General features: G+C 37.1%; 3 protein-coding genes across 12 annotated transcripts in view; 2 read left to right on the top strand and 1 right to left on the bottom strand.

The window, feature by feature from the left end:
• Positions 1-2,132, bottom strand: part of DHX57 (DExH-box helicase 57) — an 85,751-nt gene extending 83,619 nt beyond the window's left edge. For 3 of the 4 annotated variants that reach the window (XM_017672088.3, XM_073214143.1, XM_073214148.1), the window contains exon 1: positions 1,809-2,022. The gene's annotated coding sequence lies outside the window, so the exon portion shown is untranslated. Of the gene's footprint in view, positions 1-1,808; positions 2,023-2,042 lie in introns of those variants that run through there. The other variant, XM_017672089.3, reaches the window with a different exon arrangement.
• Positions 1,741-7,750, top strand: MORN2 (MORN repeat containing 2). The gene is made up of 6 exons (XM_037009345.2): positions 1,741-1,796; positions 1,879-2,270; positions 4,891-4,941; positions 5,357-5,463; positions 6,184-6,320; positions 7,523-7,750. Exons 1-6 carry the CDS (start codon positions 1,741-1,743, stop codon positions 7,623-7,625), a joined length of 846 nt encoding a protein of 281 aa, XP_036865240.2. The 3' UTR covers positions 7,626-7,750.
• A 170-nt stretch (positions 7,751-7,920) lies between these two features.
• Positions 7,921-16,760, top strand: part of ARHGEF33 (Rho guanine nucleotide exchange factor 33) — a 121,944-nt gene continuing 113,104 nt past the window's right edge. For 6 of the 7 annotated variants that reach the window (XR_005058778.2, XM_037009332.2, XM_037009339.2 and 3 more), the window contains exons 1-2: positions 7,921-9,715; positions 14,550-14,619. The gene's annotated coding sequence lies outside the window, so the exon portion shown is untranslated. The remainder of the gene's footprint in view (positions 9,716-14,549; positions 14,620-16,760) is intronic. The other variant, XM_073214162.1, reaches the window with a different exon arrangement.

Raw genomic sequence — 16,760 nt, 5'->3', positions numbered from 1 at the left:
TGTACAGCAAAGGACACCATCCGTAGAACAAAAAGGCACCCTACAGTATGGGAAAATATATTTGTAAACTACATATTCGACAAGAGATTAACACCCAAAATATATAAAGAGCTCACATGCCTCAACATCCAAAAAGCAAATAACCCGATTAAAAAATGGGTGGAGGATATGAACAGAAAAGTCTCCAAAGAAGAAATTCGGATGGCCAACAGGCACCTGAAAAGATGCTCCACATCGCTAGTTATCAGGGCAATGCAAATTAAAATCACAATGAGATACCACCTCACACCAGTTAGGATGGGCAACATCCAAAAGACAAGCAACAACAAATGCTGGTGAGGATGTGGAGAAAGGGAGGAACCCTACTACACTGTTGGTGGGAATGTAAATTAGTTAAACCATTGTGGAAAGCAATATGGAGGTTCCTCAACTAGAAATAGAAATACCATTTGACCCGGGAATTCCACTCCTAGGAATTTACCCAAAGAAAACAAGTTCTCAGATTTAAAAAGATATATGCACCCCTATGTTTACTGCAGCACTATTTACAAAGGCCAAGATATGGAAGCAACCTAAGAGTCCATCAGTAAATTAATGGATAAAGATGTGGTATATATACACACAATGGACTACTATTCAGCCATAAGAAAACAAATTCTATCATTTGGAACAACATGGATGGAGCTAGAGGATATTATGCTCAGTGAAATAAGCCAGGAGGAGAAAGACAAGTACCAAATGATTTCCCTCATTTGTGGAGTGTAATAACGAGGCATAACTGAAGGAACAAAACAGCAGCAGACTCACAGACTACAAGAAGGGACTAAGGGTTACCCAAGGGGAGGGGGGGGGACTGTGGGTGGGGAAGGAGGGAGAAGGGGATTGAGGGGTGTTATGATTGGCACACATGGCATGGGAGTGGTCACAGGGAAGGCAGTGTAGCAGAGAGAAGACAAGTAGTGACCCTGTGACATCTTACTACGCGGATGGACAGTGACTGCAATGGGGTATGGGGCAGAGTTGTTAATATGGGTGAATGTAGTAACCACAATGTTTTTCATGTGAAACCTTCATAAGAGTGTTTATCAATGATACCTTAATAAACAAAATCATTGAGTCAAGGGAAAAAAAGAAAAGAGAGAGAATGGCTAGCCAACCAGACCAAGCCATAGCTAGCTTGCTTAAGGGCAGGTGAACCAATTGTCTCACACCAACCCAGGAAATACTACCTTTACAACTTGACCTGAGATCTGCTCTCAAAATTGTGAACATAGACTTGCTGGCTGTATCCAGCAGGGCTCTCCCCAGATCCCCGGACGTTTCCCGGGATTAGGAATTTGATTGTATAGTCTACATGGTTAGACTCCAATATTCTACTCCAGTGAGCTTGGGAAGATCCTATCTTTCTTCACTGTGGACACCGGGAAGTAAGCTTGGCTCGAAGAGTATCCTTTGTTTCGTACTCAAATTTGGCTGCCAGGAACAGATTTGCCAAGCTGGGCACTGAAAACTGATAGCACACCACTCCCTTTGGAGGCAAATCTCTACTGATCCCATATATTCCAGCTCCATGTAGATACCCAGTATCTTCTAGTATACATCGTCCCCAATCATCTCCCCAAATAGCCACTCTTTCCGAGATGGTGACAGAAACAGGAAACGAAACCTGAACTCCTCCAATCCAACCCTTTACCCAGCTCCGGTCTAAATTCACCTCCCCTGCCTCCAGTCTGAGCGTGGATGACCTCAGTTGCAGACCCTCGCCCGGCGCGGTCCGATGGCCTGGGGTCCTACTGGTCCTGACTTACCAGCCCCAGCCAGACAGGCCAGATCCCGCCCGGCCGGGATGCTCCTCAGACCCTGACCACTCCCGGAGAGGCAGGCGACAGAAGGGTCTGCGCACGGACAACCAGGGCGACGCGCAGACTACGCGCACGGGCACACATCCCTTGTCCACGGAAGGTGCTTCCCGGAGGCTGTCAGGAGGGAGCGCCCGGGTGTGAGGGGTTCCGCGAGGGCTCGGCCGCCCTTACGGATCTCACCTGGAGGGGCTCCGCCGAGGCCCAGCTGCGGAGGCACAGCCCTGGTGCCTTCTGATTGGCTCAGCCTCAGCCGCTCGCGTATTCGCTTCCGGGTGAGAGGTGCTTGGTCGCCTCAGCAACCGAGCGCGCTCAGAGCAGAGGCAAGCGCTTGGTTCCCACCGGCCGCAGACCTGGCGACCCGGGGGGAATCTCAGAGTCAAGCAAATCTCTCCAACACCTCTTTGTCAAGTGAGTGCCCCTCCTTCCAACGCCTCGAGCGGGAAGGGCGCTTGTTAGTAGAACCCCAGTACTGGTGTGACCTATTTCCTGAGCGTCTACACCGTGGGTGGGGTGGAGGCGCGCAGAGCCCCTGGCTCGGATTCTAGCTCTCATTCGGCCGTTGATTTGCTGTTGTGACACCTTAGGCCAACCGCTGTAGATTTCAGTCTCCTTTATAGCGCCATACGGTCTTCATGTCGTAGGTTCCCTCCAACTCTAACATTCCAGACTTCACAGTGTGGAACCATTTAAGGGCAACTGAAAACAACAGTTCGGTTTCTTGTATGATCAAGTTAAGGACTCTGCTTAATAAGCATTGAACGATTGCTTCCCAAGCACCTTTCATTTACTAGACATTAATTCCTGGTAGAAACTACTAAGCACTGAGCAGAACACTAGGGTGAGAAGAGTTTTGTCTAATCCTCCATGTCTGACATAAATAAAGTGGTTATTGAGATAGGGGAATCAGGCACAAAAGTGTTATTTTAACAGGGTCCTAAGTACTATAGTAGGGATAGGCTCAGAGTGTTCAGAGGGCTCCTGGAGGGGTTTGGAGGTGAGAGGAGTTAAGAAAGGCTTTGCGAAATCCTGCCATTTGAAACGACATAGATGGACCTAGAGGGTATTATACTAAGTGAAATAAGCCAGGTGGAGAAAGACAAGTACCATATGACTTCACTGTTTTGTGGAATCTAAAACCGAAAGAAAGCAAAATGAACAGAACAGTGATAGACTCACAGACAGAGAAGTGACTGGTGGGAAACGGATTGGGATGGGTAGGTGGAGAGAGTGAGGAGGATAAAGGGGCACAAAATTCTCAATCATAATATGTTAGTTAGGTGGAGGGTAGTAGAGCATGGAGAAATAGCCAATGATTCTGAAACATCTTCCTCTGTTGACGGATAGTAAGTTTAGTAGTTGCAGGTGAGGATTTAACAATGTGTGCAACTGTTGAACCCCTGTGTTGTATACTTGAAACAAGTTGATATAAGATTGTATCAACTATATTTCAATTTTAAAAATGCAATACCAAAAAAAGGGGGGGGTGCTCTGCTCTGGTGATGCCTCTGCTTTTTCTTTGCACCTCTTTCTGGGGAAAATTTTCAATCTTGTATTCCAGTCCACTCATTTACTTTTCAATTGTATCCATTCTGCTGTTCAGCCCTTCTAAGAAGTTTTATTTCACTAGTTATATTATTCATCTCCTAGATTGCTAATTTGTTCTTTTTCATAACCCCCTGTTCCTATCTCAAGGATACAACATGCACCCTTTCTCTCTGAGGATGTTGCAGTTTTTTAAAAGACTTCTACCTATTGTGTTATAATCTCTGTTTCCTCAGAAAGCATAAGCCTCTAGCCTTTCTCAACTGGCACCTAAATTAATTTTTAAATTAAAAATATCAGTTCTTTTGCCCTACCCCTAGAGATTCTTATTCAGTAGTATAGGGTAGGGCCTAGGAACTCACAGGCATCCCAGGTGATTCTGATGCATGGGCCATACATACTTTGAGTAATATTCTAGTAGACCCTATTGTCCTAGGAGTTAGGGTTTCCTTATGTTCTCTACACATTTTTCTTCAATATTGGAAAAAAATTAGTTTCTAATGTTTTAGTCCACTAAATGTCCCAGGGCTCTGAGACGTAGATTCTCCCCAGTCTTGTGGTTTTTCTTTCTTCCTTTTTTTAGTCTGGTCTCTGATCCAATTGCATTATTTTTGGGTCCCCCCTATCCCCATGCCTCCTCACCTATCCTCCATTTCCTCCTATTGTCAAATCAAAGATTCTTCACTCCTTACCTCTGTGAGACAATCAGTAGATCATACAGTCTCCCCAAGAGAAATCAAAATGTATGTCCACATAAAAACTTACACATGAATGTCCATAGCAGCACTATTCACAACAGCCAAACTAGAAACAACCCGTGTCCATCAGCTGATAAAGGGATAAACAAAACGTGTTATTTCTGTACACATTTGTATGGAATGGACTATTATTTAACAATAAAAAGAGATGAACTACTGCTACATGTCACAACATGGGTGAACCTTGAAAACACTATGCAAAGTAAAAGAAGCTATCACAGAGGACCACATATTATATGATTCCATTTATATGAAATGTCCAGAATAGGTAAATCCCTAGAGACAGAAAGTAGATTAGTGGTTGTCTGGGGCAGGGCTGGGGGTAGGGTGGGGAAGGGGATAGGGGGATTAGGGGAATGGAGAGTAACTGTTAATAGGTACAGGATTTCTTTTTGGGTGTTTAAAATACTCTAAAATTAGACTAGTGAGAGTTGCTATCTGATATCTGAATATTCTAAAAAACATTGACTTGTGTACTTTCAAATGTTAAGTTTTGTGGTACATGAATTGTATATTAATAAAGCCGTTACAATGAATAAACAAACAAATAAAAATAGATTATCTAGATAAGATTATTTCCCCAGGATCCTACACTAGACAATGGAAATGCCAAGTAATTATGATATGCTTGTGATCACAGGAAGTGATCACAACATTTGTTATATATAGGGCTTATGACATAAAAATATTATAAGTTTATGTGACTTTTCTTAAATCTTTTAAAACAGCTGCAGAAGTGTACAAGGTAAACTTTGTATTTCCAAATGGAGACAAGTACGGTAAGCATACATTTAAATTACCTTTTCTATATAGATTAAAATTAAATAGCTTAAGGGTGAAGAAATGAGATACTCGTATTTTATAAAACTACTATTGGAATATTAACTCCATTAACTAAAATAACAGAAATACTAACAGATGAACAGATTTTAAATCTAAACTCTAATGTTGAGTCTAGATGTATACCTTGGAAACCAAACCTATGGTATCTGTCAATTTTCTTGGCCCTTGAGTCTCAATGGTTACAAGCCATTCTAAGTCCACAGAGCTCCTCATCTCTGACTGGTTTTAGTTCCAGAGAGCCAAAGAGACCCACTGGGGTACAGTTGAGATAAGGATCCTGAACATAAATACTTTATTACTTAGTCAGACAGTGTTCCTATTTGTAATCTTCCATATTTCTCTCTTGTTTAGATGGTGACTGTACAAAAACATCTTCTGGAATCTTTGAGAGAAATGGAATAGGTATTCATACCACTCCTAATGGGATTATCTACACAGGAAGCTGGAAAGATGACAAGGTTATTGTTGTTTTGGATACTGACAGTGGATAAGTAAACCCATGGTTAAATGATTCCAGCCATTTCACCATTAATCAAAAACACATATGAGTAGACTATACAATAAAAATAATAAATGATTATATTTAACATATATGAACATATAAATAATATTAAATCCATGCAGAGAGCTAATCATTGTCATTATCGTCTTTCATCTATTCACTGAGAAAAGCTAAACTCATTACATAATTTTCCCATGTAATTCTTGTAGCAACCTCATGAGTTATGTACTATTAATACTCTTATTTTACAAATGAGGGAACTCAGGCTCATGTTTCTTGTCCAGCTAGTAAGTGATGAAACAAAAATGTGTACCGAGGTCTGCTTGAATACAGATTTTTGTTCGTGACAATTTATTTGCAGTATTTCCTGGGCTAACTAAACTGTTTGCACTTTAAGACTTCTGAGATACTCAAGGTATCTCAAGAACCCCTTTTATTATCACCATGGACCTCCTGGATATTTAAATGTCCCAGATCAAGAACATCGGACTTGGGCTTCCCAGAAAGGTACATATGAAGGACAATGATAGAAGTGTCTTTTTTTGGTGGAAATAAAGAGTGAGTGACACAATGATAGATTAAGTAATAATTAAGTGGATGATAAATGTGTACATTTTTTAAGTGTTTTAGGGAAATTGAAGGTTAATTTTGAAGTCATTTCCTTTATTACAAACAGATGAATGGTTTTGGAAGACTTGAACATTTTTCAGGAGCAGTGTATGAAGGACACTTTAAGGACAATATGTTTCATGGATTGGGGACATACACCTTCCCAACTGGAGCAAAGTACACTGGAAATTTCAATGAAAATAGGTAGGCTTAAAATAAAAAGTCACTGTAGTTCTAAAAGGTTCATCAGGCATATTTGCTTAAATATTATATTTAGTTAATGCTAAATATTCTTTTATAATATATTTAATAAGAATTGTTGGGTTATCTTTTGGGGGAGGGGAAATGTTGCAAGAAAGGCTAAGACCATCACAAGCCTCCAAAAGAAAATATTGTTGGTGATAATCTATTTACTTTTCATTTATTCTCTCTTGACTCCTCTATTCCTATAGAACTTTTTGCAGTCAGCTTGGGAATAGAAAGCTTGTTGCAGTTATTGAGACAATTTAGGCCAAAAATTACTTGCATCTGAAATATCCTGATAAACTTTTTAAAAAGCACAATTTCATAATTGTTAATTTCATTTTGACCTGATATGTATGTACATTTTTACTAAGCTAATTTTTAAAAGGTAAGCAAAATTAGTTAATTTTCAGATGTAGAAGTATGCCCACTATTATCCTTTCTGAGCATATGCTTATAGGAAAAATGAAAGTGAAATGAGACATAAGCACAGCTTTACCACCTTAATCTTTACACTGAATACCATGCTACCTTATCCAGAGGTTCATACCCACTTACAAGTATGTCTTTATTATTTCCACAGTTGAAAATGCAAACTACCTGTTAGGAAGTGGTTGATATGAACACATTTGGAGGAGGGCAGAAAAGTGTCCACCTATTTTGATTCCAAATCTGGGGTGGTAACACATAAACTTTTTCCAGTGACATTAATAAAGAGAGAAAAATCTAACCCATGAGAGAAAAGTCTGTCTATGTAAAATGTATTTTCACCACTCCAAAGAGTCCAAGAAAACATGTGCATGAATAGAGCACAGAATCTCAAATATGGTTGATGATCAATAAATATTTGTTGAATAAATGAATGAACCAATATAAACTTTTCATTTTTTAACTGATTGTTTTGGTTTGTATTATTTTGGTTTGATTGTATAAATTTAGCCTTTGTGATCCTAAAATCTTGGACACCAAAATCTGTATAAGGACAATGTTTGCTTGGAATAGTAATACTTTTTGTAGGATAAGAAAGCAGGATGTGGGGTTTTAATTCAAAGTTTGAAAGTAGAAAGATATAAAATTTTCAGACATAGTAATAATATGCTAGATAATGAACTGTAAATTCTTGGTCTCAGTTAATAAATAAACTTATTTTTTTACTATTACAGGGTGGAAGGTGAAGGACAATATACAGATATCCAAGGACTAGAATGGTGTGGTAACTTTCATTTCACAGCTGCTCCAGGCCTGAGACTAAAGTTCCATATGTAGCTATCTAAATTAAAGCTTTAATGTTGTAAGCTTTCAGTTGTAAGGAAAACAAATGTGTCATCTGAAGTAACTTCAAACATTACCTCTGCATTATAATTTTGCCAATAAAACCACCACTCATCCCTTTTGGACTTAATTTTCTTCATTTTAGAATTAGTTTAAAATAAAGTAAGTGATCCATTTGAGTGTTTGTTCATTTTAATAAATACAGCAGAACTATCCAAATCTTGGCCAAGTCAGTTTCCAATCCTGTGCCTGAGCTTTGTCATCTTCAAAAAGTGTATCTATATGTTAAAGGAAACTATCAAGAAATAAAAAGATAATCCACAGAATGGGAGCAAATATTTGCAAATCACATTTCCAATAAAGATTTCCTTTACAGGATATATAAGGAACACATATATAAATGTTTATAAATAAAAAGACAACAATTAAAAATGGGCAAAGGATTTGAATAGGCATTTTCAAAGAATATAAATGAATATCTAATAAGTGAAAAGGTTCTCAACATCATTACTCTTTAGGCAAATGGGAATTAAACCTACAATAAGATACCAATTTACAATCAGTAGGATGGCCATATTAGACAAGATAGGTAATAACAAAAGTTGGGAATGTAAAATGGTACAGCCACTGGGGAAAACAGTTTCTCAGAGAGTTAAATGTATAGTTACTATATGACCTAGCAATTCCTAAGTATGTACCCAGGAGAACTGACTTGAACAGAAATGTTCATAGCAGCATCATTCATAACAGCCCATGTTGGAAACAACCTAAACAACTGATAAATGGATAAACAAAATGTGGCATATCCATACAATGGAATATCATTCAGGCATAAAAAGGAATGAAGTACTGATACATGCTACATGAATGAACCTTGAAAACGCTACTAAGTGAAAGAAGCCAGTCACAAGAGCCACATATTGTATGACCTTTATATCAAGCATTCAAAATAGGCAAATCCATTGAGATAATAAATTAGTGGTTGCCAGGAGAGTGAGAAATTGGGAGGCATGGGGTTTCTTTTTGGGGTAATAGAAATATTCTAGTTAGTGGTGATGATTCCACAACCTTGTGAATACTAAAAACCAGTGAATTGTTCACATTAAAAGGGCAAATTTTATGTATGGTATGTGAATTATATTTCAATTTTTAAAAAGTAGATTTGTGTGTTCTTACATATTCTATGCCTAAAAAGCATCTTTACCTTTTAGATAAAATAAGTTAAAAATCACCATGACAGTACATGACAGTTGCATGTTAAAAATTACAATATAGACCTAAGTATTTTTGCTGAAACTTTATTTCCCAAGTTGACAAAAATGGTTTAAGCAATAGAAAACTTCGGTGTCATATTTCTTCACTCAAAATCTTGTGAAAAACTACAAATCTGGGTTGAAATGTCTTTTAAAATATTGAAATAATTGTATTTTTGTTGATTTCTCAATAATAGCTTTGTATTTAATTTCATAAGATTCTGTAAGTATTCAAAGATACATTTTAAAAATTAGACATTTTTGGATTTGTTGCTTAACATTAACTGGTATGGTTTTACAATGAAATATTATTGTACTGGAATTTATAAGGAGCTTAATACTGGGCAAGTTAAGAGAATGTTTTCAGGGACCAGGATATATATTGCAAATTCAAAACCTGTAGAAAATGGAGAAAAACACATCTTTATTGCAAACTAAACTTTCCCCAATATTTTTCTTTGGATTATTTAAGGTATTTAGGATATGTACTTTGCTTTTAAAGTCTTTCAGTTTTTATTGGTATACAAATAACTTTCCAATGCTTAAGTTTCCAGTTTTCTGAGATATCAAAATCATTCCTTTTTTAAACAGTTTCTTTTACTCCTTGAAACTCAACACAGTTATTTGATTAGTTGGTGCTAGAATTTGACCTGGAGCTTATATAATTAGAAGAGACTCCAGTTTTCCTCATTTAAAAGCCTAGTTAGCATATGACAGTCTCGTTCTGGGGAAGTCAAACCTCTACTGCTTTTTATAACCTTTAAGTTAATTCAGAATCCAGATAAGCCTTGATCTGAGGATGATATAACCACAGCAAGCAACATGGGGTAGGTGTGTATTTTTATGTTCTTTGAGAGGCATTGAGAGGAGAAATATTTTCACAAAAGAAGAAATCCTATAAGTCTTTACTAATTTAGATTCAAAATATGCTAACATTTACTTAATGTATTCATTTAAAGAATTTCTATTCAAAAGTTATAACTGTAAAATACTCATTTTCTTGCTTAGTTTTTATATTATGTCATAATCTGCCTTTGCAGATTGTCAATTAATGAAGTATTTGGGGACTGAAGAGTTTTGCATATTTACAGATTTTGTTGAAGCTGACTTAAATTTTGAGAGCAATTTTAAAGAATGATAGGATTCTTGATTTACAAGGCAGATAAATCCAACATGTATATGCTTCTTCGGAATTAAGAATAAAGAATAAAAAAGATTAGGAATGGAGGGAGATTGATTTATGACTTTTGTAACACAAAAATGGGATAGAGGGTTCTATCAGAGTTTACTCCTCTATATACCAAAAAATGTGTGTTGATTAAATACAGGGATATTAGTGAAACTTAATTATAAACCCCTTTGCCAAATTTTAGGAGCATGATGAGAAGAATCAGGTTTCACTTGAAAGCTCTCTCTTCTTAAGTGAGAAAAGGTTTGCATTATAATTAGTGTTGGAAATATGGGTTTTTTTATGCTGAAACAATAGTATTCTGCAATTATAGACATTAGCCTTTTTGTTACCCTTTTGGCTTTTAAAAATAGTTTCTTTCAATACAAAATTATATTGCTGTAAATGGTATAGCTATTTCACTGAAGGTATTTCTGAAGGATTTAACCTAAATGATCAGAAATTTATACTAGAGAAATAACATTTTTGCACACATTTGTTCTAAACAGTTTCCATGAATTTAATTAATATCTACATTTTTGTTAATATCTGGGCTCTGAAAATGCAGTCTAAACCAGTTTGAAACCTCAGAGGCATTTGAAAGGAAGTCATGATCATGCTATTGTTAACTTTTAATACAAATATAAAAATTAACAGATTAAATGCCTTGTACAAATTTCATACATTTGGTAGATTTGATTTGGGACAGAATTGATGCGACTTCTATATTCTCTTTATTTCCTCTCCTTCCTTCTCTCTTCTCTGCGTATGAAAGTGAACAGCAACACAGGTCACTAATAAACTCCAAGCAATGGGCATACAGTGTCTTCCTTTCTTCCTCTCTGCTGGTCTCTCTCCCTCTTTCCTTCCCTCCCTCTATTCTTTTTTCTTTAATGATAGTAGTTCTTAATGTTTTGGGGTGGGGGGCAAGAAAGGGGGTGGTCATGGATCACTTTAAGAATCTTTGGAAACCAGCATTCTCTACAAAAAAAATGTAAAATCACACAAAATTTCACCAAAAATTTCAGGAGATTTACACATGGCCCAAATCCCAATCTAGGGACCCCAGGTTAAGAACCTTTGATTTTGAGTTTTAGGACTAGAGTATGAGTTGCTCAATATTTTCCTTAGATTCTGGATTTTTATAAAATGTAAGAATTTCTAATAGTTCCTGCTAATCTTCTCTTAGAGACAATGTTAGAGATGCTGATTCTGCCACTGCCTCCCAACACACACACACACATGCATATTAGAATGAAATACAGTTTAACTGATATGCATAGTTCTGACAATCACATTACTGCTGCTTGTCCCCAGTGACTTGGATTAATCACTTGTGCTTTCAAGATTGCCAGGAATCACCTTAGGAATCGTGGAAGAAAAAAATATTTTAAGGAACTTTCAGTGCCCCAAATAAGATAACTAAACCTTAAATTGCTAAATATTACATAGGACACTCTCTGACTGGTAGGTTGATGATTATTTTGTTGTTTGCTCCTGCCCTTACTGAGAAAAGAGAGGTTGGTAGGTATTAATGCCCATTTAAGTCTTCCTAAAGAAATCAGAAAATTAAAAGAGAATGTGGCAGCTTATCACATGTTCAAATTCATGTATTTGAGCAAACTTCTAGAATTTATCCCCTCACAATCAGGAAGAGGCTGTTTAGGGTTTTTTGGGGGGCGGAGGAAAGGGCTACTTACTTCAAAGCCATTTGAGAATGCCATTAATATGGGTCTACGCCAGCTTTTTCCATTTTTCCTCGGGCTATGCTGGCATGGTTTTAGTGAGAAATAAAGAGGCAAACAAAATTCTTACACTCTGTAGAAAGCCTCCTCCTAAATTTTCACCAGATTTTTTATGGAGTGGATGGGTGGGTAGGTAGGTGCTGTGAATAGAGATGGCACATAAGGGTGGTCATCAAGGGATAACTGGGGAGAAGTGGAAGAACCTCACTTTGTAACGTGCCCCAACATCTGCTGTTTACCCCAACGCCAGGGCAAAGGATGAGCAATGGGAAAGAAGGGATGGCTGCATTCTTTTTCTGAAAAGCCTTTTAAGACTCTTTGTCCATCTCATAGCACTTAGTGCATTCCCATTTGACATCTAGAGAAAATAAAAGTTGCGGCTCTGCTAAAATTGTAAGTTCATCATTACAGCATATTCTGCTTCCTTTTAGTTTCTCAGTTCAAGTAAGTAGAGAGTAATTTTTCTTTAACGGGTGTATTAGAGTAAAAATTCTTTAATGGTTATATTCTCTACTTTTGAATCTAAGAATCACAATTCAACACTTTATACTGGGCAAAGCATACATTTAGCTCATGTTGTAATCTTTGAAATGTTCCTTCTATCTGCACCCTCCTTTCCTTTCCAATAGTCACGTCCCGAATTCAGGCCATCATTCCCTTTATTAGGATTGTTAGAGGTGCCTACTCATCGGCCTCTATGCAGCTGGTATTTCCACCAGGAAGAGGAGGCATCTTCTTACCGAAGACATGTGATCTGGTTACTCCATTGCTTAAAATTTTTAAAGAACTCCTTATTCTCTCTGCTGCAAAGCAGGCTTTCAATAAGATAGATTTTAGGCACTTATACTTTTCTTATTGCATTTATCACAATCCATTACATGCCATAGTTTTGTGTTTGTTGTCTCTTCTTCCCTACTACACTGTAAGCTCCTTGGAGGAGGAAATGTCATCTTTATATTTCTTCTAGTACCTGGCACAATGTTTTTTAAATAGTATGTATTTAATGATGCTTATTTGAATGAACTGTTTTTTTATAATCACAAAAAAAGCTAAAAACTTAATTTTAACCAAAAAAATCCTTCTTCTTCCCCAACAAAGTGGCCCCATTTTCCAAGTTCCTATCTGTAGAACTCGAATGAGTGTATAATATCCAAAATATGAGTGACACAAGGGAGACCTGGTAAAAAAACAAGTACTGGAGTGATACCGTAGAGGCTTATTAAAAGTGGAAAATTTGTTGTTTATAAGTAGAAAGCACACCTAGTCTCACAGGAAATGAGAAAAAACTTATAAAAATTAAAAATAATTCTTGGTTCTAGACAATTTCCTAGAGGGTAAGCATATCAGTAAGACTGGGTTCATCTATATATGATGGAAAGAATAAAATCATAGTGGCTTAAACAAACCAGAAGTTTATTTCGCTCTTACATTAAAAAACAAACAAACAAAAAAACAAAGGCAGTTCAGAGCTGTTAGAGCAGGTCCTTGGTATGAGGGACCCAGGTTCCTTCTATTTTGCTTTTCTGTCCTTCTTAGTATATCCTTTCTTGGTTCTTGAGGTTTCTAGGACTCCACCTAACTCATCAGCAAGCAGGAAGGAGAATGGAAAGAAAAAGATGTGTTCTCTCTTTTTTAAGACTTTCCAGAGGTTACTTACACTATTTCTATTTATCCCTCATGGGTAGAATCTTTTCTCTTGGTTACCCTCAGCTTTGAAGAAGGGGGAATGTAGTTTTCAACTGGGTTACTACAAAAAAAAGAAGGAATGGATACTGGGTGGCAACTAGCAGTGTCTGGCAGAGTCACTATCAGGCCTTACCTTGCCTCTTATATTGCTTCAGGACAAAGAACAGCATTATGCTCCAAGAGGAACCTTATAAGAAATATTTTCTGTCAAGTTAAGAGAAAAAAAAAAAGAGCAAGACAGCTAGGAAAAAAACCATAGATTTACTTAGGATAATGGACAGGATCTTGACAAAATGACAAAGGTGACTAAGTTAGCCTTTGGTTCCCCTACTGTACATCCGAGCCTCTGGCCCCAGCCCTTATCTCCCTTAATCCTGCCATCTGCACTGAGGTGACTGTGATTATTACTAATGCCAGTTACACAGATCAAGGAACTGAAGCCCAGAAAGATTCAGTAACTTGGCCAAACTGTCCAAGAAGCTTCAGGTAATAAAAAATAAATAAAGTATATAGTTGGCTTGGAACATGCTGTACTGCTCACAAAAAAACAAACAAACCATAAATCATAGAATGTTCTCCAAATAAATGCATTTATACTTAATTTTGACTGTAGATCACCTCAATTAGCCCCCTACAGAAAAACATTACAAACCTATTTCACTTGTCACTTGAAGTAGGCGATTTCATTTAATGTGGGATGCTTAGGAAAATGTCTAGATTAGTGCCTTTCATTATTTTTAGGGTCAGATGAACTGCTTTGAACTCTTCTGATTCAGCAAAGCCACCTAAGACATGATGGAGTATCAAGCTATGTTTTTAAATACATAGGAATTAATTTTTATTAGTCACATCAAAGATACAAATACTGAGGTGGTGTGTCTGCTTAACACCAAGTGACTTAAAAAATTAAAGTCCTTAAGAAACAAGGACTTTTACTTTTTACCTTGCATATTTTGAACTATTTTTAACAACAATAAATTGCATATATAATAAAAAATCTTTTAGTTATAAAATTACAGGAAAAAAGGATAAGGTACCTGTCATCAATGGTATTTATTTTTTATAGAACCTCTAGAGAAAGCAGGAAGACTTCACAAAATATGATGTGATGTCTACTGGTGGAGACAGGCCATGAGGTGAGTGAAAACAGAAAAGTACTTGTTTCTAGTAAAAAAAAAAAAGTACTTGTTTCTCAGTTTCCCATAAACTGAGAGCTTAGTTTAAACAAGTATACTTGTACTTAGTTTAAACCAGTACTTGTACTTCATTTTTGAAGTACTATACATTGCTTTGAAGAATTTTGTAACCTTTCTTTCTTTAAAAACAAGCAAATACATTATGGGATCTCTTTATTGTTATCATCCAGGGCTAATAGCCACCTTACAAACTAGCTATGTTTTTACATTAGACTTTTACTGTAAATATGAATGTTTATTCACAGTATTGAGACAAAATGAACTGTTTTCATTGAGTTCTATTTTGGATGTCTTTGGGGACTGCAAGAAAAACTTAAACAAAATTTACATTCAACTAATATTTACTGAGTCCCTACATTTATGCTAGGTTTTGTGACATAATAATTATGTGGGATAGGTTAAATATTACCCTCGTTTTACAGCTGAGGAAATGTAGGCTTATAAAGGCTAACTAGTGTTACCAGGATCACAAAACTTAATAAGTAGCAGAGCTGGGATTTGAAGCTAGATGTCTCGTGCACTTAAGAAAGAGGTCCCATAGTTTAAAACAGTATTTTTAAGTTTCAGAATTAAAAAGTATGCATTGAAAAACAAACAAGCTTGATCAAGACAGAAGAGCCTAAGCAAAGTCTGAAAGTCTATACCACCCCTACCCCCACCCACCTTTCCAAGCTTAATTACTATTAGTAGTTTGACATAAATCCTTCCATATCTTTCCTTTGTTCAGGTAATTTTTCACTGTATCACACTTCGTGTCTACTTAAAAACATCAATGAGTAGAGGAGGTTGAATTTACTATATATCTACTCGTATAAACATTTACCTTTAAATAATAACTGAAATGCTCATTCAGCTAACACTAGGCATCAAACTGTAGGCTCAAGGAAGAGCAGAACGCACTTCCTGTTTCCAAGGGACTGATAATCTAAGGAAGCGGTTCCTACTCCGGCTCAAGAGAGTAAACGTGGGTTCCTTTAAGAGTCTGGTGTGAGCTCTGAACCTTCTCCCCAGAAAAAAATGGACCTATATAAAAATTTGCCTGTAACTTAGGAGTTTCATGGACACTCTGAGAGTAGATAGACCACTCTTGTAGAAGTAAGATTTTAAAATTAGTAATTTAACTTAAATTCTATAATAGCACTGTGGGCAAGATGCTCTGGCAGCACAGCAGAGCAAGGACGTGACTTGTACAGAATCTGGAAAGACACAAGGAGCTTGACAGCTAGTCCAGGGCAGGGGAGAGGATGTTCACCAAGGAGCAGCATTTATAAAGCCCAGAGGCGAGAAAGCACAGGAAACCACAAGAGCATCTTTGTGATGGGGGCCCAGTGTGTGAAGGGGGGTGACTGACAATGAGGGTGCAAAGCTGGCTAGAAGCCAAGTAATGAAGGTGAACGTCTACCGTATTGGGACGTTTGACATTTAGGAGTCACTGAAGGATTCTGATCAAGATTTTCATAGGTAGGTATGAAGTCTATAACTAATGCACAACTAAATAAATGATCATGGGAATAATCATAAGATAAAAAGGATGAAAGACAATTCAGATTTGTTGGGGGATTGCTGATGATCATATGCTCCTATAAAGCTATGTTGCTAAAAGTCAGATGGAATTCATTAGAAGGTCATTGCTTTTACAAGGGAAATTGAGAGAATAAAGCTCTGAGACAGTACTTGTAAGATAAAACTCAGAATTCAAGCAGCACATTGGTCCCCTTACTGCAGTGAGTCTCATGCATAATCAAGCTAGTGTCAGTCACTCAGGGTTTATGACTCCCTCCTGGTCTGTCACACCCCCACACCCTCTGCTGTCCTCCAGGAACTCCTGATGGGCTATTTGGTTTCCTATTCCGTGCAAGAGCAGGAAAAAGAAAGAGGGTAAAATGGGCCAAGTTCTCAATATTTGTACACTGTGCACGTATCCCTTTTATAATTATTTTTGTAACTTAGGTTTTAAAGTAATGTAGTTTAAAGCAAGCCTTACAAATAATATCATAGCTGGTTCATTTCTGTTTGGATGTACTTAGCCTAATATACCTAACTAAAAATCCAATATTAGTCTCACCTCCTACTTCTTGGCA

Source organism: Manis javanica, chromosome 1, assembly GCF_040802235.1.
Source record: "Manis javanica isolate MJ-LG chromosome 1, MJ_LKY, whole genome shotgun sequence".
Lineage (NCBI taxonomy): Eukaryota > Metazoa > Chordata > Mammalia > Pholidota > Manidae > Manis > Manis javanica.
Note: the sequence above shows the minus strand (reverse complement) of the source record. Positions and strands in the feature narration are given on the sequence as shown.

Excerpts from the sequence above, each read along its gene's own strand:
- MORN2 (XM_037009345.2), top strand. The coding sequence starts at position 1,741 with ATGACCTCAGTTGCAGACCCTCGCCCGGCGCGGTCCGATGGCCTGGGG. Across the intron at positions 4,942-5,356 it reads TCCAAATGGAGACAAGTACG|ATGGTGACTGTACAAAAACA; the intron begins GTAAGCATACAT and ends TCTCTTGTTTAG. Across the intron at positions 6,321-7,522 it reads GGAAATTTCAATGAAAATAG|GGTGGAAGGTGAAGGACAAT; the intron begins GTAGGCTTAAAA and ends TTACTATTACAG.